Genomic DNA, 26,409 nt, shown 5'->3' on the forward strand with positions numbered 1-26,409 from the left:
GCATGTAAAATATGCTTTTACCAGCTCCATCCTTTGCTGGATCTGTGAATATGCCAAAAACTTCTAAAGCTGTTTTATCTCCTTCTCCAATCCATCCTGTGTTTTCGGAGCCCCAGGATCCAAGATCTCTGAGAGGTCCAGTGTCAAATCTGAGGCAAGCTTCCTCTTCCACTCCAGATATATCTTTCACTAGTTCTGCTCCAGTACTTTCTGATCAGAATGGGTTTCCGAGTTGAAGTGTCAGTGTTGGATCCGAGGAGATAGGCTTGGCTCTGATTTTGTTGTATATGTCCCTTCCTCTCAGCACTGGAAAGTTTGAATCTGGTTCCACCCCCCAAGGTGCGTATCCGAGAGGCTCTAGACCTGCCTTCATCAGGGGGTTTTGGCTCCAAGGAGGCAGGTTGGGGGTCTCTCTGGGTCCATTGGATTTCGAGGAGGTGGAAAGGGCTTTTTCTGTCGACAGAGAACCACCTTCTCATGCCTCATATCCTACTCTCTTTCCCCTATCGTTTCCTAGCTGTGAGTCTTCAGGCCTATTCCACAAGGACAGCCAGAACCAATAATTGTCCAGCCAGCTTCATTAGAGGAACTTCTCCTCTCTTCCGACACATCACGTGAACTTCCCACAGGGGAGGTACATTGGAAGAGGATGTGTAAAAGGAGACAGTTTGACTCTCTGTTGGAGTCTCTCATGGAGAATACTGATTTTGATGAAGGAGAGGGGTCCCCCAGATCACCACTAGATGACATCTCCTTTGGAGATATTCTAGAGATCCTGAAACAGAAAGGTGGCAGGTCTTCCCAAAACTCCTCACCAGAAGAATAGTTTCTTTTTTGGAGGGTTTGACCTGTCTATGTCTTGAGTTACACACCCCCTGGCAGAAAAACATATTGATTTCATTGCCTGTCTGGCTTGGAAGGAACTGGAAACCATCAAAACCATTTCTTAAAGACCTGACAAGTTTTTGGACCCCCCCCCCCCCCGCCTGACAGACTGCACTGGAACAAAGGGGTCCCAGTTGATGCTATGGTTGTGACAGCAGCCACTAAGAAAGGGCTAGCATAACAGAGCTCTGCTGTCCATCCACCTAACAGGAAGTCTACAGTGGACAGGTTTGGAAAGTGAGTTTTTGCTGTGGCAGCCTATATCCTGAGGTCACTAAATTATCTGGCAGATTTTATGCGGCTTCAGAAAGATTTGACCAAGGAGTTTTCAAATACTCTTTCAGAGTCCATATCTGCTGAGGATTTCAAATGGACTTCCTGTCAACTCACCACTCTTTTGTCCATATCCAGTGCTTCAATGAGGTTGATCTCTCACACAGCTGAAGGCACTTCACGAGCAGCTGGTTCAGGTATTGCCATAAGGAGACATGCCTGGATGTGGCTTTGTGACTTTGCAGAACCTTTTAACACATCTTTTATTAACACCCCATTTGATGGCACTTCCTTGTTTGGGCCATCAGTAGAAGAGACGCTTACCCGTAGTGAACAAGATGGAAAGACCAGTATGCCATAGGAATCAAGTTTTCTATGCCTCAACGAACCTTTTCTAGGAATCAGAGAGGCAGCAAGATATGGTTCCAGAAATCTCAGAGATTTTTCCAAGATCCACGCAGTGACAATTCCTCCAGATGCAGAGGAAGATATTTCAATAGTAGGCAGAGGAGGTCCAAAGAATCAGGGCTTTAGAGATTTTTTTTCAGATAGGCTCTTTCAGCGCTCCTGAAGCACTGCTCGACTATCCAACTCTGGAGGCAGTCGGCTGGTCATTTGTCTTTGCACCCAGACGCCTAACACAAGATACATGGGTGATACTTATAATATCCAGATTACTACAGGTTCACTACATATGACCGAAAGTTCATATGACTGAAGCCCATTTGACTGAGACCAAATGACCGAAAGTTAATTTGACCGAAAACCCATATAACCGAAAACTCATTTGACCAAAAACAGCACTGGCAAGTATATGCCCTGTTCCCCACTGTAGTACAACCCTAGAGTGAGAATATATTGTTAGGAGGGTGTGGGGGGCACTGCCCCCCACATTGGGGGATGTGGGGGGTGTAGCCCTCCACATAATTGCAGTTTATGTACTATTATATACATGTGTATCCATTAAAAATGCATTACAACATACAACATCAGTAACAACTGGTTGCAAAATGTGGGGGACTGTGCCCCCACACCCCCCTAACTTTATATTCTCACTCCAGGTTCGCACTACAGTGGGGAGCAGGGCATATACCTGCCAGTGCTGTTTTTTCGGTCAAATAAGTTTTCGGTCATATGGGTTTTCAGTCAAATGAACTTTCGGTCATTTGTTCTCAGTCAAATGGGCTTCGGTCATATGAACTTTTAATCATATGTAGTGAACCCGTTATTACATACCATTTTCCCTTCTTCCATCTTGCAAAAGGGGGAAACTTTCTGACATTTCACTCGGTCAGAAGAAGGCAGCAGCACAAGAAATCCAAAAGCTGCTAGACAAGAGAGTCATCCAGTAGGTCTCTCCATACCAGATAGGATTCGGAATTTATTCACACTTCTTTTTAGTGCCAACGAATACAAGGGACCTCATACCCTTTTTGAATTTAAGCAACTTAAATCAGTACATATAGAAAGCAAAGTTCTGAATGGTCATGGTCCAGTCCATTCTATCCTTTCTACACAAGTACAATTGGATGTACTCTATAGATCTTCAGAATGCGTACTATCATATCAAAATAGACTGGCGATCCAGAAGACATATTTGCTTCTGGCTGGAAGCCAGTTATCAATTCAGAGCCCTACCCTTTGAACTTACCACAGCCCTCAGGGTGTTTACCAAATACGTGGCAGTACTGGCAGCTCACTTAAGACTAAAGGGATTCCAGGTGTTTCAGTGTCTAGATTACTTGGTTCTCTCCACCCCCTCCAAGCATCTAATTCTACATCCCAGTGACTATTTTCTCCAGATTTGCAGTTCTTTGGGCATAACTTTAAATCATTCCAAGTTAAACCTAACCCCAGTCCAGAGCCTAGACTTTATTGGTGCTCTTCTAGACACAATAAAACTTGACCTCTTCATCGCATCTCCACTGTATGGAGTCAGTTCCATTTTCTCCTTGCTCATTCAGCACCTCCATCAAAGTCAGTAAGGCAGCCATGCTTCTTTATGCAGGTTCTACAATTGACTTTAGCTGTACAGTGGTCCATTGTATATCAACCCCAATCTTTTCCAGTCAGGCTCACCCCAGTTTGCAAAAAACACATCGAGTAGTGAGTACAATTGGATGATCTACATCTAGGCAGACTTTTTGTTCTACTAGGAGCTATGATGACTTTGACCACAGACACTTCTCATTTGGGGTGAGGGGACATTTCTTGTGAAGAATGGTCCAAAGCACATGGTCCCCCCAAGACACCAGGTTGCATATCAGTATCCTAGAGATGAGAGCAGTCCTATTAGCATTGCAGGCATTTCAAGATGCTGACCCATTGGAGACTATTGCATTTCAGATCAACAACATGTCTGTAGTCTGGTACATCAACAAACAGAAGAACTTGATCTTATCCACTTTGCACAGGCCATGAGATTATGGGAATGGGTGATCTCTTCAGACCACTTTCTAATAACAATGCACATTCCACAGAAAACCAGTGTGCTAACGGACAAACTAAGAACATCCATTTTGATACCCCATGAGTGGTCTCTCAATCAGTCTGGTGGAGATGATCCTCCGGTGTTGGGGCTGACCTTGCTGTGACCTATTTGCCACTCCCCTCAACAACAAGTGCAGGTGGTCCGTTGCACTGATCCCCATCAGGGGAAGTCACGGAGAGATGCTGTAGTTCATGCTTGACCCTCGGGCCCCTTTATACTTAACTCTCCTCTTCTCCTGATTTCCAGATTTTTACAGAAAGCAAGTAGGCTGAATATCTCAGTAATCTTTATTGCCCACCTTTGGCCTCGTCAAGTATAGTTCCCCTTCCTATGGTCTCATCTTCGTTATCCTCCACGGATATTGTAGCCAACTCTGGATCTCCTGTCACACCCATCACTGATCCAACATACCAACATCTGAGGCCTAAGACTAACCGCATGGTTTCTCCACTTCCAGTAATAGTTATACAGCCCAGGCTTTCTTCCCGTGTATGTGATATTATTTTGGCTTCTAATAAAGAATCCACCAAAAAAGTATACAAAAGCAAAGCATTAATATAAATGAAAACAAACCATATTAACATACTTTCAGTTGCATACATTATACATCACAACACATATGGTCTTCTATACAGTCACTGTCAATCGAATATTACATAGCTCATTCAATCCCTGCCTTCCCTTAAACATCATTCCTCCTCCAAAACATTATTCTGCATGTATTGTATTCTGCATATATTGTTCCCGTAACTCATATTGTTAAACACAGTGTTCATTATTAGATCACTGTTGCAGTAGCCTAAACTATATGGGTTATATCCTGTGCAAAATATGACAATTGGCCAGCTTCGAAAGCATAAGGGCACCTCTTAACCTGCCCTAACTGCCGAACAACTCAAGTAAAGCAGTATAAATTTAGTGGTTAGGGTACCAAACCTTCAGAACTTTTTTTTGCTGTAGAAATGCTATGTTCCTTATTGGATTCCAGTGATTGAGGGCCAGTTGGCACTTCTCCAAAGTTGGGCAGATAAGTATCCCAAAGGGGAACACTCTCCACTTTATCAGTTTTTGTGAAGAAAGTTTTAACTTTTCTATCAGAAATTATTGCTAAGGGCTTAGATTTTTTTGTGGTTGTCTCAAAAAAAAATTACCTTAAAAGTATAATTTTAGTTAGAATTTCCTGTGGGGAAATAACTTTAAAAAATTACATTTTGTGAGGAAAAGTTTTTCTTTTCAATAAAAAAATACATTCCTTGTGAGGAGGACTTTAAAAAAAATTACATATTTTGAGGAAACATTTTTCTTTTCAGTAAAAAAAAGTATTTCTTGGGAGTAGGACTAGCAGTTTTAGGGGGCTGTGATTGAAAATTGACCTCAAAACTATCTTTTTTCAGTCATGTTGTACCACAAACTTTTTATAGCTTTGCTACCTGCTAGGCACTTTTTTGGTGGAGACATGGACCAGGCTTTAGGCTCTTCAGTTGTTCTTTCCCCAATCTGTGAAAAATAGAAAGTTGTACAGATGTTATTGGTCTTCAAGCTGGCTTCCTGTTTAATTCAACCACAGATTGGTGACTGCTATGGCCATTTCAGGTGCCTCAGATCACTCAGTGATTCCTGTCGATCCCTCTGATGTTGCTTCTTGAGAATCACTAAGGACTGACAGGCAGGCACATCCAATGCTGCTGTTTGGCTGCCTTCTTCGAGCAAGGAAGAGCCACACTTATCCATGTCAGAGGAGGGAGGAGACAGTGCCTTTCTACAAAGCTGCCCTAAGGCGCTTGTTACCCAGGGAAGGAACTGGTCTTTGGCTTGGGTCTTTTACATGGAGTCTTCTGGGAGGAAAAAAAAATCCCAGAAATGTAAGCATTTTTCTTCTGTTTCACACATGATAGACAGGAAAGATTGGCTGGGTTTATTTCAAGTCTTTCTGTCTTTGAATTCTGAATTTTCTCTGAATTTTAAAAGAAACAGATTTTCCTTCTCTCAGAGTCTGATTCTCAGACTGAAGGACAGGAATTAGATTTAGACGGTATTTCTCAAGTTCCCATACCATGAGGGAGATCACATTCTAAGAAAATTTTTTCTTCAGATTCCCCTCCCGAGGACCTGTAGTTTGCTGACATCATTACCAGAATGAAGGAGATGTTTCAGTGGGAGCAAAAGGAAATACCAGAATTCCAGCAAAGATATTAATACTTATTACAGGTGAATTTCCCTCTGTCTGTACCTGTTTCTCTTGTCTTGCCATCTTTAGAGGATGATTTATTGGTAGCCAGCAGTTTGGCTGACAGTCAACCTCCTGCCACCAAGAACTCTGTAAGTTATATAAGGTTCATCACATCCAGAGGACAGTGTACTAAAACAGACTGACTATATGCCCCATCAGATGTTTTTCCTCCCTGCCCTGGTATTCCAGTAAAGCTGTCCCAAAGGTCAGGGCTTCACTTCCCTCTGTGGTAACAGATAACTTTAGGCATTTAGGTTCTGAGAATCATTCTAAAATATTACTACTATCAATGGGATTCCTTTCTTTTTAAGGGATTCCTCTACGTAGACCGAATGATAAGGGCATTTTTGAAGGGTCTATATTATATCGACCCCATGTAAGTGAAAGCTTACAGTCTTGTACACTTGGAACAGCGATTAAAATTGCTGTTCAAAAAATAAATAAAAACTTCAAAACATTACATAAAGTGGGGGGCTTCGCCGCCCCCCCCCCCAACTCCGAGATCACACTACATTGAGGAAAACAGCAAAGTAACAGAGGTGGCCAAGCAATTTCTTTCCTAGGGAAAGAAATCGCGTATATGCCGTTTTGCTATTTTGCTGTGTCGTGCTTTCAAGTTCGATCAAGATGCATTCGAAGGATTGCGTCTTCGATTACATAATAGGAACCCTTTTTGAAGGATTAGATTGAAAGGAGGGGAGCCATCTCATCTTCTTCAGTTTCCAGTGCAGATCAGGTTGGCTTGCTTTTTCCTATACTAGCTCCTTCCGTAGTCCCAGTCTCGGCACTGGTGGATTTGGTACTGATATCACACTTGTAGCCTATTGGTTCAGTAAATGTGGGTAAACCATTAATTGATTAAAACATCAATTGATCATTAAACTCCTTAGCAACCAGTACATTCTAATGAAATAATTTGCGAGTTTTCAAAAAGGGTTTCAAGCAAACACTATCATTAAGGCAAAAACCTTTATCTGAATGTAAGGTAATAATCCACCTTAGCTCATCATTTTTTGTTCTATCACTCAGAAGTCCCCCTCTGATACTGTTACTAGTAAACTGCAGCACCATGCTATTCCAACAAGGATTGTAGAGTTCATTTACTTTAACTAATGATTAGTAAAATCTTTGTAACGTAACATAAGGTTTTGTGACCTCAGAGTTAGTTAGTCCTATTAGCTAGAGGGTTTCACTTTCTGCATGAGAGAAACATTGGGGGAGATCTTGCACTTTAAGTAAAAAAATAAATACATAAATAATTGACCTTTCAGCTGAATAGGTTGATTGTGAGTCTTACTTAAAAGCAAGTTGAAGACATAAACCACATTCATATTATTTTACTGCTGATACAGGCCCGAAAAGCTGAAATAGCCATGGAGATTGCCTTTTCTGTGACCTGACCTGCACTTTTTCTTCTTCTGCTCCATTAGACATAAAACCAGCAAATGTCTTTATAACTGCAACAGGAGTGGTAAAGTTGGGAGATCTTGGACTGGGACGCTTCTTCAGCTCGAAAACTACTGCAGCACATTCCTTAGGTAAGTTAAAAAGAAATTCACTTTTTCCTTTCACATGGGATATTAAGAACCTCATCAGAAATGCAACCACTTCATATAAAGAATAACTTACTTCTTTTAACGTCTCCTCACTTTTTTCTTCATAATTTGTATCCCTAATAAGGTTAGCAAAATTCTTCACTGAACTGCTTATGTTTGACTTGTAAATAAAATGGGTAGAGAAGCATCTGTCATCTGAACATGGAGATTACTATTGATTTGGTAACCAAGCAAAACAAAAACAAATGAGAGGAAAGTGCAGAGGGCAAATACATGCTACTGAAAAACTGGGACAGATAAAAGGAATAGTATAAATAGCTGATGATGCTAGACAGCACATCTCTGAATTCTGTTGTATGTAAGCAATGAGTAAAAGTGGATTTCCATCTAAGTTTTGCATACACAACTATAGATACTGCAGTTAAATGCAAGTTCTGTAATGCAATGCTTTCATCAGTTGGGATACCATAGTCGTAGATTTGTTTTAAAGAAACACTTTTTCTCTCATAAACAAGCTGGTTAGTAGTTGTTCAGCCAGATCTCACAGAGTTCTGTTATTGTACTTGATGTAACAAAACCAAGAAATGTCCAGTTGTTGGTTTGAATGTCCTGTATTTCAGAGGATCTATGTTTTCCATCTTGGATTTGAAATTGTGAGAATATTGCAGAAATATATTTTGCCAAGAAAAGCAATGGCAGAATTCAGTTTTGCTTGCATTGTATAGTTTCCCTGCAGAGTTACCTTCAGCCCTAACATTATCTCAGGAATAATGACAAGATGTTGCAAAGTATAGTCCTGTCTCCTCACAGCTGTTGCTTTTTTTCTGAAACAGTATGTTCTTACTAAAAACATAACAAAGTATTATGTCATACACCCATCCTTCTGAAACTGACCACTTTGTCTCCCTGTAATGTTTATAGTGACTGTAGAGGGGAATAATTAAGCCGTCTACAGTATGCTTCATTCTAATTTTTGTTATGGTTCTAGAGCTGTGTATGTGTGTGTGTGTGTGTGTGTGTGTGTGTGTGTGTGTCTCTCTCTCTCTCCAGTTTCAGGATTTTATCTCTTTCATCATTTTTTTTTCAGAGGCATCAACTGTGAGCATTGCGACATTAAACACTTATGTACACATCATTTAGAATATATATTCATTCATTTTCTGATTACCTGGTTAATCCAGTTCGGGATCATGTGGGAGCCAGCCCCTGTTCAAGCACTCACTGGGCGCACAAGACAGAGAAGCTAATCCTGAATGGGATACCATATTCACTTATTTAAGAAATGCTTTTGTCCAGTTTGGAGGAACCCCATTTCAAGTAAGGCATGTCTCTGAGATTTGGAGGGAACCAGACCCCCCTTTGAATATCCATGCTGACACAGGGGGAAGTGCAGACTGCACAAAGGGAAGAACAGATCTGGAGAACCAAACACTGAGAAACAATAATACTAACCACTGCTCCACTATGCCAGCCTCAGTAAGAATAATAAGTGGACCAGCTTGTGTACGCTTGCTTCCACACCTTGATCCTTTCTGCTCCACTCAGTTGTCTCACCTTTGTTATCAAAACCTAGGTTTGTTTTGTGACTACAGTGTCATGGCACACTTTATCTCAAATGTCCCTGCAATGTGACAACCACATTTTTGCATTGTTAAACCAGCATAGTATGGCATTTATGATCTGAAGGCAGCAGGTTAAAACAGATTATTGCAAGCATAGTGGAAATGTTTAACCAGAATTCTCAAAGTACAGTTTGAATAAGCACATTTAACATTTTCTTCCCTTCTTTACTAGAGATCTATTCTTTGCTGCATTAAATGTCTGAGTACAATGCCTGAATTTCCATTTCTTCCAAGTTTGAAGTTTGTTCCTCTAATAATGTTGTAGGTGCAGTGTCACATATGTAGACAGTTAATTTCATTTTGTAGTTACCAGCACTGTTTTATGTAGTTGAACTAGTGTTTATTCTTGCACAGAGCTTCACTAAACAAGCAGCTATAGAAAAGATTGTGCTTGTGCTCCCAGTAGACATGCTCTCTTAGGAGTACTCTCACAGAAATCAAAGTGCAAAGAAAGTGGCCTGTACACAAGATGTCACTTAAAGTATTTTTTCAATGACATCTGTAATGTGGTGTCCATTTATGTCTTTTGAGGGTGTCTCCTTGTTATACCATCACCTAGTATTGACAGACCTTGTTTTGACGGTGTTCCAAACCTGCAGTTTACCAATTTACTGACCTTATCCATAAACCTTTTAAAATTTTGACTTTTTATGTGGTTTGGATTGTAATGATTTTATTGTACAGTTTTCCTTTTCATTTCAGTACAGTTTTAACACATTTTCTTTAATTAAAAAAAAAAAAATATATATATATATATATATATATATATATATATATATATATATATATTTTTTTTTTTTTTTAATGCCAGTATTCCCAGTTTTTGTCAAATTCTGTGACTTTTGTATCAGTACCCGGTATATGTTATTTCTGTTATGGAAGAAGAAAGCTGTACCTCCCTATTTGTGGTATTTCAGCTTTGTAGCTAAGTTTTATATTTGTTAACCTGTTATTCTGTAACTAGAACATATCTGTGCATTGAGCATAATATTGACTGATACAGCTCTAAGTCATGTGTGTCCTGGATTGTAATCATAAAGAATATTTAGTCATTGTAGCTGTTTTTCACATATGGAAGTAAGAGAGAACTGCAGTTCCCAATTTCTTTCATACTATGAGCAAAATGTTACATAAAAGATAAAAATACTAATCAAATTATAGTGTTTGATGTAACAGGAAATGTTCAGCCTTCAAAACTGTGTGTGCAGGAAGGTGGCAAAGTAGAATCCGCAATGGAAAAAAGTGTCGTACATAACATTGCTGATGATATAACAGTACTTTTATAAACGATCACATATCATTGAACACAGTGGGGATTACGGAACTTGAAACTGCTCGATTGTGTTCAGCAGCATCCCCCAAGCTGATTCTGACTATAGAGTTTAATGATTAAAATGCTGTTTGGAATATACCAACTCCCAGAAAAATCACAATTGTTTTTTTTTTAATGAAGGCTTTATCCAGGCAGCATTTACTGTTAGTTTCAGGCAGCTGGCCTATCATTTAGAGCTCACTTTGCTGTGCAACATCCTACAAAACTGCAAGTTACAGCCTCAGATGGGTTTCAGAAAGTATGCAGTGTAGTTGTAATAGTAAGCATAATATTGCCAATTTAAATTATGTAGATTTTATGGAATAAAGGCTTGTTAGGGGGAGGCAGAACAAAAATGACCGAATAACTGAATCTGAGAATTTTAACTGCCCTCTGTGGTAATCTATAAACTGAGAGGAAATGCTAATGTAACAATTTAAAATACAGATGACATGGATCCAGTGAGAAAAGGGGCAGTAACTGACTTGATCATCTAAAACTGGGTACATATCTATGACTTTAAGGTGGAAGGAGTAGAGAATGATACAGTCCTTTATGGTAATGGACAGTGAAGTCTAATTCCCAAGATAAAGATATATACAGCAAGTAAGCTAATTTTCTTAAGACTGCTGACATTCTGATAAGTCATTGTACTAAAATGGGAAAGTTAAATAATGAAATGGAATAAACTGTTATTAGCAGGTACAGTAGAATCAGAATCAATAAAGTTAAAGTGGAATACTTACATGGATGCCACAGTGGTGTAGCACTCAGCAGAAGCTTAGCTGGTTCAATCAGTACCCTGGGCCAGTACTATGAACCAGTGCCGCTCTTCAAGCAAACAAAAAAAAAATGAAGCACTTCACTGTGTTACAGGTAGATCAATGACCCACCTCCACTTCTGCTACCATAAAAGTGACGGAAAAAAACAGATATTCCTTCTATTGACACGCCAAACAGATGGTCAGATGCACAACATACCCCCCCCCCCCAGCCATTCAGATCCTGTTTTTGTGTCCTGTCCCCAACCTTTCTTTAATTTATTTTATTTAAAAAATGTCTTTTAAACTGTAGCAAAAATTTAGCAAACAATTGGTAGAGTTTATACCCTGCCTGCACAGACTGCAATAGTGATCATGTTTAAATTTAAAAAAAATCTTTTTAAACTGTAGAAGACAGTTGCTATAGTTTAAACCTTGCTTGCACAGAATGCTACAGTTCTCAAGTTTTAGCTAAAAAAAATGCAGCAAACTGCTTCCTACAATGTACCAAGCAGTTGATACAGCTTAGACCACATATGGAGTGCTGCAGCGCTTAGGTTTGACTACAAGTGCAATACTGGCTTTTAAAAGCTGGTATTGCATTAAAGAGAGATCGGGATCATCTGATCACACCCCCAACACTTTGTGCCTGGGGCATTTGCCCTCTCACCCTGCTGTAGCTATGCTACTTGCTCTCAGTATTTGTTCCTCAAAGTAATTTGCTTGGTTTTAGTTCCCACTTCAAAGATAGCCTGTCTTTTGTGCCGAGTGCATGTCCTGTCTTACTACCCTGATTGAGATGTCTGTAAAAAGATATTTCAAAGCAGGTTACAGAGTTTATTTACCAGAGAACAGAGTTCTAAAATACGAGCATCTAAATCATTCCTTAAAGCAGACCAGAAGCTGTATCTTGGACTGTTTATGTAAGAAGTAGCCTCTCTGTGATTATCAGGTTGCATTATTACTTTACTTCCCCAAAGTCCTCAAAATGGCTGTGTTGTTCAGTTCATGTGGAACTAATCTGGGTATTTAAATTGAAAGCCTGGTGATTTGCAGCATTTGTATAATAATGTCCCGGGTTCTAACAACTTCAGCTGCTGCCATATTTTGCCTTTACATCAGCTTGACTTGCAGCTCTTCTTTTTTTTCTCTTTTTTTTTTTTATACAAAAGGTATTTTTTATCTTGTCTGTCATAATAACCATTGGGCCCTGCCTTCCTGACTGCTCTATGAACCTGTTTGTTTCCCTGGGTGAAAGCCCTTCAGCACATTTGTTACTTTTATGAGAGTTGAGCGAGCAAGGAGTAAAAACCATCATCCCATGCTGGGTGATCAAGATTTTTGCATTAAGCTGTAGCCTTTGCAACATGCCCAAGAAGCTGATGTACAGTGGGTCTTAGTGATGTCTGTCCACATCTGTCCCTGTCACATTATACTTTGACTGTGCCCCCCCCCCCCCTTATAGACTGCTCCACCATATGTTCTTTGGTCTCTATCAAGAATTCAGCCACAGAGAGCATATATGGATACACCCCCCCCCCCCCAAAACAGAGATGAGATGGGTAAGCCTCAATATTCTTGTCCTTCTCTGCAGCAGCTTTAAAAGCTGCAAAGATGCTAATTAAATTCAGGTCACCTGGATTATAGCACATACACCATGAGCAAACACATCACCAAAATCAAATCCTGAGGCACTCTGTGCATCTTATATGGCTTTTAGTGGAACTATCCCACCTGCTTAGGCAAACCAGTTGAAAGTGGTGCCAGTTAGACACAGTCATTGTTGAGATGCTTGATCAGGATGTCACATTCCTTAATGTCAGAAGATGCTCTGAGATCAACAAGGACCATTGCTATCCATAGAACTAAACCTAGACTAACAAGGAACCAAGGGGGCATAAGGTACTGAACAGGAATACATCTGTATGTGTTCCACTTTCTGTATAACCTTACCTATAAAAGGAAGGTTAGAAATGGAGCTATAAGCCTCTAGATTGCTGAATTCCAAAGATGGTTTCTTAAAAGTGATACTTATCAAATACTCTTCTAGTAAAGATGGAGAAAATTCATGACCTCAGACAGGGATGAATGATTTGGAAAATAATTAGATCTATATTTTTGAGGCAAGATTTAGCCATACTTGCCTTTCTAGGATCCAGCCTGCATTAGGACAGACATAAAAAAAATGAAATCACAGTCAGTGCATTACCAAAACTGGTGTAATTAAGCTCATCCCAGTAAAAGTGAGGACTTTCTGAAAATGAAACACTGCACTATAAAGTAAAAGAATCAGTGGGAAAAGGCTGCCTAATTTTCACAATGTTTGTGACAGAAAATTGTGGCTTTCTCACTGGGATAGAAGGAAAAGGCCTTGTGGGCAGTAAAATAAACTGGGATGTACGTGTGTACCACCCACAAACAGCAAAATGCAGAAGAGATCTCACTAGACACAAAAGTGTTTCTCACATGAGATCTCTGTTTGGTATACTGAGTAATGGCCTTGCAGACAAAATTTAATCTCTAATAGAGACGTCCTCCTCCATGTGCATTTAAGAGTCATCCTAATCTATGCATTCTACAGAACTCATGGCTGAACCAGGGCTTACATGCTGTGGTAGATCTTGGACATAACATTCACTGGAGTGGCAATAAATAGAGCTACAGCTAAGACTGTGTCACAGGCCACAACAGCAGAATCTGGATCATCAACACACTGACCCTTGCTAAGCGATGATCCTTTATGAGTATCAAAGAGTCGGGTCTATGTTCGGCTGTTGAAAACACAGACCCTTGAATAACTAAATATTGTACGTAAAACATTGCTGTGAATTGTTATGAAATGTCTAACTTCGAAAATAAATTCATCAAATGGCCATAGTTGGCCAACAACCAGGAAGTAATGCAGTGCATAAGGTAAGTAAAGGAATCCCTTTAAATTTGCCCTGTTTCCCACTGTAGTGTGATCTCGGAGTTAGTATATATAGTTAAGGGGGGTGTGGGGGGAGTGCAGCCCCGCACATTGGAGGGTGTGGGGAGGCAAAGCCCTCCACCTTGTTTGGTTGCATTTGCGGTGTTGGCCAATTATGGTCATTCGATGAATTTATTTTCGAAGTTACACATTTTCCGTAATGTTCTGTATCAATGTTTTACGTATGATATTTAGCTGTTCAAGGGTTTGTGTTTTTGATAGCCGAACATAGACCCCAAAGAGTCACAGCTGATATTACACAAATTCTTACAGCTGATCACTTCGATTTCAGGTGACTATACTGGGGGGGGGGGGCAATCTTGGTATGGACCAGGTGTTGTCTGGACAATTAAAAAGGTTCCACCATCACATCCTTGGCCACAAGACCCAGATGAAAGCCCAGTCCAAAGATTGCCCATACATATATGTATCAGTGGTAACTATATAAGTGAAGCTAAAACTCAATAAAAGGCTGAATAGTCATAGGGACAATCTATTTGAGTTCTCATTAACCCAGCCATCAGTGTTTTCAGGATCAACATTTTGGTATTCACAGTCAAGGTTAAAGAATAAATAAGAGGACTCTTGCAGAAAAGTTCCAAGTTAGCTGGCTGGACAGTATACAGGACGCAATTCACTCCTACACTGAGGGCATACTGAAATGTGTTGGAACTCTGAATATTGACCTGGGGCACCCCAAGCTCTGAAGGACAGCAAGTGGTAATACCATTAACCAATACTACCTTGCCTAGGCCTGTGAAAAAAAAACAGAGAGACCTGAAGGTGTAGATGCTGATAAATGAAGTCCAAGCTTACCGTCTGGCCTGGTTTCCATGACAAATGCTGTATGCATGAAATAGGCTGTAATACCCAGTTTGTTAGTCATCATTGTAGTATTATAAAGGACAGCAACATTTGGGGCCCTGGAGGAGCATGTCTTTTTTAAAGGTCAGAGGAAACAACACAGCTCCCAGAGTACTGCAGTAAGACAGGGAAACTCTAAAACCAGATAGTTTTTCCTCCTTAGTCAGTGCCTGGTGTGTGTGTGTCTGTGTGTGTGTGTGTGTGTGTGTGTGTGTGTGTGTGTGTGTGTGTGTGTGTGTGTCATCCATTCTCTTCACCCAAAGTCCAATTATATCAGTCTTTATTGTAAATGCAGTGGGAACACTTGGAGCATTTCAGACCCCACCATTAATTCTGGTGAATATCCAGGATTTGAGCATTTCTCCATAAGCTACAATGATGAAAGCTCGGGGAACACACCAACAATATTTTCAAACTGTAATATGGCTACTTCTTTCCTTGTTAGCACATACTCAAAGTTTTCAGACTTAAAGTAGCATATTTCATGTTTTTTTTTTTTTTTACAAACTGTGAATTTGAAGATGTTATATTGGTTTGCATTAATTTCAAATGCTTATGATGCAAGAAATGTTCATAAAAAGGTAAGAGAAAATAAAGTACCTGATCTTTTGAAATGAAAATATTGGAGAATTGGGATTTTTCATAATTTATACATAATTTACTTTATATGTATGACTGCTCTTTGTGTTTTCAACATCCAATCATTTTACCCCAAATGAAATTATTTAAATGTACTGTGGAGGTTTTATTCTCTCTAACAAGAAAATATAGTTTAAATGTTTGTTATTTTATGGTAATTTAACATGGTTAAAGTGTGGGGAGCTAATTTTAACACTGGTTTGGCAGATTGGTGGCTTTGATGTTTGGACTTTGTGTACTGGAAATGTAACTTCTGCCAGTTGTAAAAGAATTCTGAGCACATTTCAAACTGTTTTTTGTGATAATAGCATAGTCTGGCAGAGTTTAGTTGTGTGAGGATATACATTTTACTAGAAACTTTAAGTGCTTATTGTGATACATTTTATGCAGTACGGTTAGTGTATTATTCTGGCTGTTGTTCTCTCTCCTAACTTGATGGATCCTAACTCTGGTACAGCCCCTGATCAGATTCCGATGGTACCTAAAAAGGAAAAAAGCAAGGTAAATATGCCTCATCCTGTGATTAGGAATTTTATCTGGGCCAGTGCTCAGCCTGCATATAATTTACCTTTTGCCCTGTCTTTGTCTAGTGCATCTTTGCCGGCCACTGTGGAATGCAAGTTAGACACATCCTGTTGGAATGCACCAGTACTTGGCACAGGTATGGTAGAATCAAACCCTGTAGGTGCAGGAGTAGTCCAGGGTAAGAGACATAATACTCTGTCCCCAGATTTTTTATCTAGTAGTGAAGTTCACAAGAAAAAGAAACGGAAGCTTCATCATACAACTGAGAATCAGATTATAGCTGTTTAAAAGGCTGAGGTGGTTTCCTTGCCTAAGAGTGTTATACAGACAGGTAATTCTGGTGGTTGTGCTCCTATACGTGGCTCTAGTGCTCGTTTGGTGAGAGACCTTTCTGTTGTTTCAGAGAATGATGAGGAATCTGAGGACAAAGGTATTTCATAGTTTACACTGTGACCAGCCACTGTGAGTCTTCGTAATGTGAACCTGAGCTCAAGTCCAAACAAGTGTTCGCTTTTCCTCATATGATTGCTAGATTTGGTGATGTTTTTCCTTGGGAGCATTTGGGAACTACCCCAGAGCTAGGCAGAGTATATAACCTTATAGAAGACGAGGTGTCCAATTCTGTGGGTATCCCCCCCCCATTAATGGCCGTGGAAGATATTTTCAAAGCTGCCTACAGGACACCAGTATCTAATCCAGCAGTCTCATTGGATATCAAAGCAAAGGAAAACAAACCCTGCTGCACTAATAACCACAAAAAAGAGAAAAAAATAGGTTAAATGCCAATAGCCAAGCAAGTCTTCTTCTAAAAAAAATACATATAATCTAAGGTATTAACAACAAGTAGATTTTTGAAAGTTCTGTTCCTAGGTTCATAGATGTTTACTAGGCTAACAACAACAAGGGCCTTTTTAAGCCCAGCCATGCATTCCAAATCTCTGACAAGTTCTGATTGCCTTGATAAGTGTAAGCATGGCCCTGGGCGATGAACCATTTACAGGTTACCTGTGTCCATTAGAGACATAGGTGCCAAACCAGGGATGCATTTCTTGTTTCCCATCCAATTGCCCAAGTTGCCCTTGAATTGGGTTAGGGAGGAACTCTCCTTCACATGGATTGTTCTATAGACGGGGTAGTCTCTAAAATACATACCTATCTCTCCAGCAGGTCCTATTTATATCACAGGTAAGGTTTAAGTCTTTCAGAATGGGTAATTCTGGTGCTGTTTATTTTGTGGATATGCAGGAGGTCCATCAGAGTGGGGTCTGACGATGCTCGGTATGTCAGGCATAGATTTCCTTCAAAAGCCTGTAGGAGACAGAATACAGGGATAGGGCCTTGAGGCAGTCTGCACAGGACATATTACTTGCGCCCTGTACTCTTTTAGTGAGGAACCTCTGTGGATGTTCCAACTGTTGGATATGCCTGGTTAGGTACATACCAAAGAGGGTACTGTACTCAATGATAGGTCTGATGAATCCCGAATATAGTGGAACAATGATGACTTCCTTGGATTTAGATGCCATACCTTTGTTTATAAGTTGCACAACATAGAATGATTTCCTCACTACTGTAGACACATGATGAACAAAGGCTAGATTACTATCTATGTGTGTCACTAAGTCCCCGACTACTGGGTCAACTCTAAGGGGTGTGTTGTCAATATGATAGTTACCAGAGATGGATGACTTCCCAAAGGATACTGTTATGAATTTCTTGGCATTTAGTTTTAGTCCATGGCTCTGTCACCAGTTGTTTGTCTGTGTCAGCTTCTCTTGGAGAACATTTGTGTCAGTGTGAGATTCAGTGACAGCTCCTAATTTGCAGTCATCTGCAAATGTAGTCAGCCAGAGACCACTGACATTGGCCTTGACTTCTGAAAAGTAAATGCCAAAAAGGAGCAGTCCAAGGACTGATCCCTGAGGGGCTCCAGTTGTGACTGGCTAAGCACTTTTTATCCTAAAGAAACTATCATATGGACTTCATCAAAACAAATGCTTTCATAACACAACCAGCCTCTTATAAAGTAACACTAAATCACATGACTAATTGACTATTTGCAAATAAGGAAAAAAAATCACCCCTAAAAACTACATTTAAAGAAAAATTACATTTGAAAAAACACTTTTTTTAAAAAACAGATTTGTATTCCATAAGTATGTCAATGATACTTAAACTGGGATTACTGATTATACACCATATAATGTTAGTGTTTAAAATAAAAAAACATTAAATGGAATTTCAGTCTCTAAAGTGTAGCAGCACGCAGTTTTAGAACGTTGCTTAAAGGCACCATGTAATTCAGACCAAGTTTCATACTAGCATTAAGACGAGTCTACTTTATGCGCTCGAAAGCTAAAAAACCCGAATCCAAATAGCGTGACACGTAAAGAGTGAACTGCGAATACGTCAAACGAATGAAACCGCAAAAGTGGAAATATTGAATTCATATAGTTGTCCCGTCTGCGGTATAGCTCCGTACGATAAGTGTGCGATAGTTACGGACCTTAGGGTTAGGGAGGGGTTAAGGTAAATGCATAGGTAGGTAGTGTATGTAAGGTTTTGTGTAGGTAATGTATGTAAGGTTTAGTGTAGGGTTTTGTTAAGTGTATGTGTGTGGAATATTTAGTTTGTTTGGGTATAGCTCCATAGGGGAAGTGTGCAGTAGTTACGGACCTTAGGGTTAGGGAGGGGTTAAGGATAGTGCATAGATAGTTGTGTATGTGGGGTTTAGTGTAGGGTTAGCAGTAGGGTTTTGGTGCTTTAATTTAGAGTTAGAAGTAGGGTTTTGGTTAGTGTATGTATGTGTTTTTTTTATTGTGTTTGGGTAGGTAGTGTGTTGCTAGTGGTGGGTTGGCCGACTATGACGGTTCGAGGTTTTAAATTTCGTGCTTTAGTACGTTGGACGTATTTGCGGTTCGCTCTTTATGTGTCGCGCTATTTGGATTCAGGTTTTTCATGTTTTGAGCGCATAAAGTAGACCCCATTAAGATGTAGCTGCTATAAAAGTTCTTGGTATTCGAGCATAAGCTCCCAAGGACCACCCCCTGGATTAACAGGAACTTTTTCCAAAACAAAAAAGTAAACCTTCTTATTGCCAGTTCAGTTTGCCTTTTGTTTAAGTAACCTATTATTCATACTAGAGCCCTGTATATTGTAGTAATGTTCATAAATTCTCTTTTTGAGCACATGCTCTGTTTTCCCCACATAGTATAAATGGTCACAGTAGACTATATATACAACACCTAATGAGTTGCAGTCACAAATAGAATTCAATTTCAACTCCCTTTCCCATGTTCTTAATTTTAGACTTGGTCTGTCATGTATATAACTTCAGTGTCGATATGATACGCAGTTTTTCATTCATGAATTATTCTTTCTTTCTGTTAAGGTACTGTCTATTTTTTCAAGCCTTTAAGTGTTAAATCTCTCTTAAAGGTGGACCGTGGTTGGTTTTCCAAGATCACATTAATAGTGTCATTATATCCTATACATTTTCAATATTCTCTTATGATGTTCTTTATTTAATTGCTCTCTACTCCATATTTGAGTATTCTCATAGCCTCAGGCATCACTGATATTTAAAATCATTATTTTCTTCCCTGTCGTTCTGTTTATCAAGGGAACATTTTCCTAACAAAGAACTGTATATGTCCTGTCTCCTTTTTTCTACAACTTTATTTTTAATAATGTTCACATTGTAAGAGGTAACCCCTGACAATGAACATCTTACATAATTTTTCCAGTTCCTTCATAAGGTGATCATCATTTGAAGTAAGCCTCAAAGCACAAATTATCTGCTCCTTAACTAAGCTTTTCTTTTGAAAGATGTGGTGATTACTAGTATATTGCAAAAAGTTGTTAGAATATGTTGGTTTCCTAAACAATCTAAAAATAAATTTGTACTGCAATACATCCTTTATTAGTGTAACATCCAAAAAGTTAATCTCATCATGTGCCTAGGTGGCTGTAAACATCAGAAAGTCAGTACTGGAATTTAAATATTTCACAGATTCAAGGGACTGTGTGGTATCGCCCTTCCAGGTGATAAATATGTCATCCAAAAATCTCATGAATGTGTTGATGTACTTCTTGTATTCAAACTTGAACACTGTATTTTGTTCCCAGTGCCAAAGCAAAACATTTGCATATAGAGGTACACAAGTGGCACCCATGGCCATTCCTTGTGCCTTTCTAAAGTACTCCCCTTGAAAAAATCTGTAGATCTGATGTTGCCATTTTCATTCATTCCTCAACATCTCTGATTTGACCCTCAGATCCAACTCGGCCAGTCTCTTTAGAGTCTTGGATCCGACTCTTGAGCTTCTCCCTTTACCCATAATGCCCCTTATTTGCCAGATTATCTCAGATCCTGTTTGTCCCTCTAACAATTCAGTCGGGATTGCATTCTCTTGAGCTCTAAGGTGCCTTTTTAGGTGTTGAGTAAAGAAAGAATTTATTTTTTCATCTTTTCCTTTTATTTACTATTCTTATCTGTTTAGTCTTCCTCCTTTTTCTCGTATTTACCTTAGAGATGCCATTTAGGTAATGTTTTGTACATTTTTGTGCCATTGTTGGTACTAGACCTTCACTCTATACCTTTTAGGTATTGTTTCTACCATTGTTGGTAGTTAATCTTCATTTTCCTTATTTTTTTCTACAGATATATATGTAAATCTCTTTTTGTATACAGTATCTTATAGAGTTTCTCTCCTGTCCTTTCTTTTGATTTCTGTTGTTGGCTTGAGTTTCTTCATTGGAAGGCTTGACAAGCCTACCAGTTTTAAGAAGTGCACTTCCTGTGGGCATAAGTTCTGAAGCCCACAGGGAATACGTTTTTGTTTAGGCCCTTCTTACTTGCAGGTGTCTTGTGAGATCTGTGCAGGTATTAACTCGAGAGTAATCAGTGACAGGCAGAATAAGTTGGTCCTGAAGGGAATTTTGCCAGCTTCTTCTTCCTCTGTTGCTTCTACTTCTGGGGCTGAACCCCCGCTAAAAAGCAATGGTCATCATAGCCCAGGGAACACTTTGATTTCTCCTGCACCTGCTCCTTGTTTGGAGCCGCCCTCCAAAATCAAAAAAAGTGTCGGATCCAACAACTTCTGTGGTTAAGTCTCCTTGGATCCAGAACCTGTCTGTCTTAGACTTGAGTCTCCGTTTTTACAGGATACTCCTAGGAAGTCATCCCACCCTCCTTCCACAACTTCTTCACTGAGGTCCTCCCGTAGTCTTTCCGAGGCAGATGTGGACAGGGTGATGGGGAAATTTCTTGGAGCACAAATCCAGATGGAGGTATTGCTGGCTGCGTCTCCCATCGGATCCTTGAGCCTTCAGCCATCTTCATGCACCGTAGTGACTCCTTCTCCAATCCAGCCCATAGTTTTGAAGCCATAGGATCCGAGAGTGCCAAGAGATGAAGTGTCTGATCTGAGGATACCATCTTCTTCTTTGGATCCAACTTTGTCCCTGACCCATTCAGCACCAATCTGAGCTGAACTACTGGCACAGGATCTGGGGGGGGGGGAGGGGGGGTTGGCTTGACTTCGACTCTGAGGTTTTCGGAGCCATCGCTTCCCCTTGGAGCCTTGGCTCTGGATGAAGCAGTTACCTGCAATTAAAGACCTACAGCTACTCACAGTTCCAGTACCTTATTTGTTTTTACAATTTTTTCTGCCATTGGCACAGGAGGAAATAGTAATAGAAGACACCATCCTCATAGCAGAGGAGTCCACAGAACCAAGGGTCTCAAGGTTCTTTCTCATTTAGGACCTTTCAGTGCTCCTGAAAGGTTGCCCAGCTGTTCTCGTGTAGAGGCAGTTGGGGGAGAGCTTTTCCTTGCAAACAAATGCCTGGACAGTCATCACAAGAGATTCTTGGGGTGCAAAGGATCATATCCAGAGGATACTTCATTCCCTTTTCACAAAACCTCTCACAAAAGAGATGATGCTCCACCCAACCAGAGGGAGTCAGCACATTAGAAATTCAAAAGCTGATAGAAAAGAGAAGAGAATCATCCATAAGGTCCCACCGGACCAAGCAGGATCCAGAATTTACTCAAGATTCTTTTTAGTGCCAAAGAAGTCAGGGGACCTGAGATGTATTCTAGATCTCAGTCATCTAAATCAATTTGTGAAGCTTTCCAAGTTCCGGATGGTTACGGTTCAGTCCATTTTGCCTCTTCTACAGAAGGACAACTGGATGTGCTCCACAGATCTTCAGGATGTGTACTATCACATCAAAATACACAGACTGTGTTGAAGATATCTACGTTTTCGGCTGGAAGCCATTCATTACCAGTTCAGACCCCTGCACCTTGGTCTCACCACGGCCCCCAGGATGTTCATCAAATGCATGGCAGTGGTGGCAGCTCTTCTCAGACTGCACGGATTCTGTGTGTTTCCTTCTTTAGATGACTGGCTCTTCCACATCAACCAAACCTCTCCTAGAGAAGGCCAGGGATTACTTACTCCAATTGTGTCCATTCCTGAGGATCACAGTAAATCTTTCCAAGTTCCAACTTCAACCAGTTCAGGTCTTGGAGTTTATAGGCCTGGACATTGTCAGGCAGCTCACATTTTTACCTCAGAGTAAAATTCATAACCTAAGATTGCATGTCAGACAGATTCTAGACCATCCATATCTGTCTGCAAGACTGGTTCTTCAAGCCTTAGGTTCGATGGCTGCAGTGATTACCCTTTTAGCCATGGCTCACTTTCACATGAAGATTCACCAATGTACCCTGTCAGTACAATGCTCGGTGGTTCGACATCCATTTAAGTATCCTATAAAGATTTTATGAGCCTGCAAGAATTTCCTACTTAGGTGGATCCAGTACAATGAGCTTTGTCAGGGACGCATATTTATTTTTCCTCCCCTGAAGGCCGTGCTGACCATGGGTGCCTAGCATTTGGGGTGGGGGGGCATTTCTTGGGGCAGACTGTTCAGGGTATGTGGTCCCCAGAAGCGAACAGTTTGTATATCAATGTCTTAGAGATGACAGTGGTCCTATTCATATTGCAGGCCTTTCGAAATTGTCTCCCTCTGGATGTGACTCCTGTCCAAACAGACAATATGTCAGCAGTTTTGTACATCAACAGACAGCGAGGAGCTAGATTTTACCCCTTTGCTGAGAAGCAGTGAGAGTCTGGCAGTGGGTGATCTCCTCCAACCACATTCTTGTACAGCACACATTCTGGGGAAATCCAGCGTGTTAGCTGACAAGCTCAGCAGATCCATCCTGATGCCGCATGAGTGGTCTCTCAGTCCTGTAGTGATGGAAATTATTTTTTTTTTTTGCTGGGGTCGACCTTGCTGTGACCTCTTTGCCTGTCTCCTCAACAAGTGCAACAGGTTCTTTGCCTTAAATCTCCCTCAGTGGGAGTCACCAACAGATTCTCTAGTCCACATTTGAGCCTCCAGTCTCCTGTATGCTTATTCTCCCCTTCCCTTAATACCCAAATTACTTCATGGTTGAAGGTAATCCTCATTGCTCACTTCTAGTTTCACTTTACTTCACTCACTAGCTTTCCCTTCTGAAGAAAGTTCTGTCTTCTCTAATAATTCTCAAATTGTTTCCACTACCCATTCCTCTCTGCTTAACAAATATGTAAGAACAAACAGTATCTCATTTTACTTCATTATCCTGCATCTTTGCCTAAGGTTTTATTGGTACATGCTCAGAAATAGTTATTGCATGTGTGTCAAAAATTTTCAAATAAACACATTCCTATGACATATAATTTTTATTCAGACTAGCTCAGCTATTGTACCTTGGGGAATAAATTCTGTCCTGGTTCTTACTATTGAATTTGTGCCAAACATTCTGATATATTTCTACAGCAACCTACCTTCTTTTGCTCTGTTTTATTTCTTCTTCCCTAGATATATCCTCACTGTTGAAAATCAGGTTCTAATCCTGCCCTAAATAATTATTCCCTGCTGAGAGATAATTATTTCTCCCAAAATTCTCTTAAGCTCCATAATTGCAATTTTATTTGGAATATAAATGTATGCTAGCATAATATTCTTCAACGGACAATAATCCCTTACTACCACAAATCTAAGAGTATTATCTTCTTCTCTTCTATTGCTATTGGAGCCCCTGTCATAATTAGTATTGCTGCTCACCTTTTCCTTTGTACCTTATATTCTGCTGAATGTTCTTCCATGTGTGTTTCCTGCATCATTGCAGTTTGCACCTAGCTCTTTTTTTCTATACTTGTATGACCATTTACATTCCATGATAATATGGACAAAAGTAGACATTATGATAGAAAGCTATATTACCCGCCTATTATACATGAGAGTTTTTTAAGTGTATGCATCTACCTTTCACCTTACTTGCAGACAATAATTTTTGATTGATCTTTTATGCAGTTGTTTCTTCTCGTATTAGATTATCACTTATGACATAAGCAACCATACATTTATGTAAATGAAAACAAACCATATTTTGTAAACACTTTTATTGTATTATCACTTGTGACATGGGCAAATGTACATGTATAAAAGCAATCAAACTGTTATTAACAAGTTCACATTTACTGTTATTAACAAGTATACATTTACTTCACATATATCGCCATATATCATATAACCTAAGCAACATTGCATAAATTATTAAATTTCTACCCTTTTTTAAACAAGAAACATCTTTATTAAACCATTACTTACAGCATAGGCAGTCCTACATTTATATAAATAAAAAAAAACCACACCGACACAGTCCTAGTTGCAAGCGTTTTACATCACAAACCATACTGACACAAACTCAGTTGCAAATGTTATACATCACTTATAATCTACCCATTCATTTTCAAACATTAAATAGCTCATTTAAGTCTTGCATTCTTTTAAATCTCATTCTTCTTCTATATGTATTGTTCCCACAATTCCCATTTTTCCTATGTAGTTTGCTCCTATTTTCTAAAGGTCTCAGTTCCAGTTGTTTTATCTCTGTTACTATATTCATTACTTCTAGTATAGCTGGTCTAAATTTTGATTTCCATTTTCTAGTAATTGCTTTTTTGGCAGCAACCATAATTAGACATAGCAAGGCCTTACCATATCTAGACAATTCCAATTCTGTACAATAGCTCAGCAAAATAATCTCCCCCTGTCACACCAATCTGTCTATCCAGCATTTCCAACAGTACATTCCACAGGGAAACTTCAAAGCCCACCAACTCACCACACTCCCAGAAAATATATTCCTGGTTACCTCTTCCTTCTCTGTCACACCTCCATTTGCTGTGTACCTGAGGGAAGAATCCTCTGGAGTCTGCTTGGGGTATAAAAATACATATGCAAACATTTCCAAGCAAAAATCCTAAATCTTCTAGATTTTGTGCCATATTTGGGAGACATACATATATCCTCCCATTTTTTTTTTTTTTTTTTTTTGTGAATTGCTTATCCAGTCTCTCTTCCCAATCCTTTCTAATCTCCTCTGATTGAGTCTTATAGTTACAATGCAATATTTTGTATGCTGTATTAATTATTCCTGTTTTTTAGTGGCAGATTCTGTTCTAGATTCTACTAAAAACTCTATCAGTGCTGGTCTTTCATTTAGGACCCCCTATTTCTTTCTCTTTGCCTATACTCTGAGATCAATCCTTGGTAGGGAAGACAATCTCTAGCCTTCAGTCCAAATAAATTCTCAGCATCTTCCCATTCTATCATCTTTCCTTCTCTAGTTATTTGCTCCCAATACCTTGGTTCCTTTGCCAGTTTTCTCCAATAAATTCTACCCCCTTCTTGCCAATTTTCTGTATCCCTAATTGCAGTCATGCCTATTGACAGAATCTCCTTTCCTCGGTCTCGTGTTGGCTTAGTTTTTAGGATACTTTTTGCTACTTTATTGATTATAGTATTCTGTATGATTATTGATATTCTCCTTAAAGGCCTGCATCCAAAAATCCCAGTCTCTTTGTTTCTTGAGCTCCCCCCCCCGTTTCATCATCACCCCTTTCCACTTTGATTTATAGTTTTCTGCTTGTGCTATATTTAAGAGCCTTCACTGTGTAGCTCTGAAATACCCCTTCAAATTGAGTAATCATAATCTCCCCTGCTCTACAGGAAGAATCAGCTTATCCCACTTGACTCTTGCTGTCTTCCCCTCCCAGACAAAGTCTTTTAGCTCTTTATTAATTGCTATCCAAAATTTCTCCTCTTGTTGATAAAAATATGACTGACCTGTGTATAAGACTAATGTGACTAAAAACATTCTAACTGCTTCTATCTTACTATCCATTTTCATATAAAAAGCTTCCACTTTCTCAGTT

General features: G+C 39.6%; 1 protein-coding gene across 1 annotated transcript in view; it reads left to right on the forward strand.

The window, feature by feature from the left end:
• The window catches only part of NEK6 (NIMA related kinase 6), a 3,457,780-nt gene that overhangs the window by 2,821,989 nt on the left and 609,382 nt on the right, over nucleotides 1-26,409 (forward strand). Inside the window, exon 8 of the mRNA XM_044058651.1 lies at nucleotides 7,310-7,417. Within this exon, the coding sequence (XP_043914586.1) occupies nucleotides 7,310-7,417 (108 nt within the window). The remainder of the gene's footprint in view (nucleotides 1-7,309; nucleotides 7,418-26,409) is intronic.

The sequence above is a fragment of the Protopterus annectens genome, chromosome 16.part0 (assembly GCF_019279795.1).
Source record: "Protopterus annectens isolate FY-2018-M chromosome 16.part0, PAN1.0, whole genome shotgun sequence".
In the NCBI taxonomy this organism is placed as follows: Eukaryota; Metazoa; Chordata; order Ceratodontiformes; family Protopteridae; genus Protopterus; species Protopterus annectens.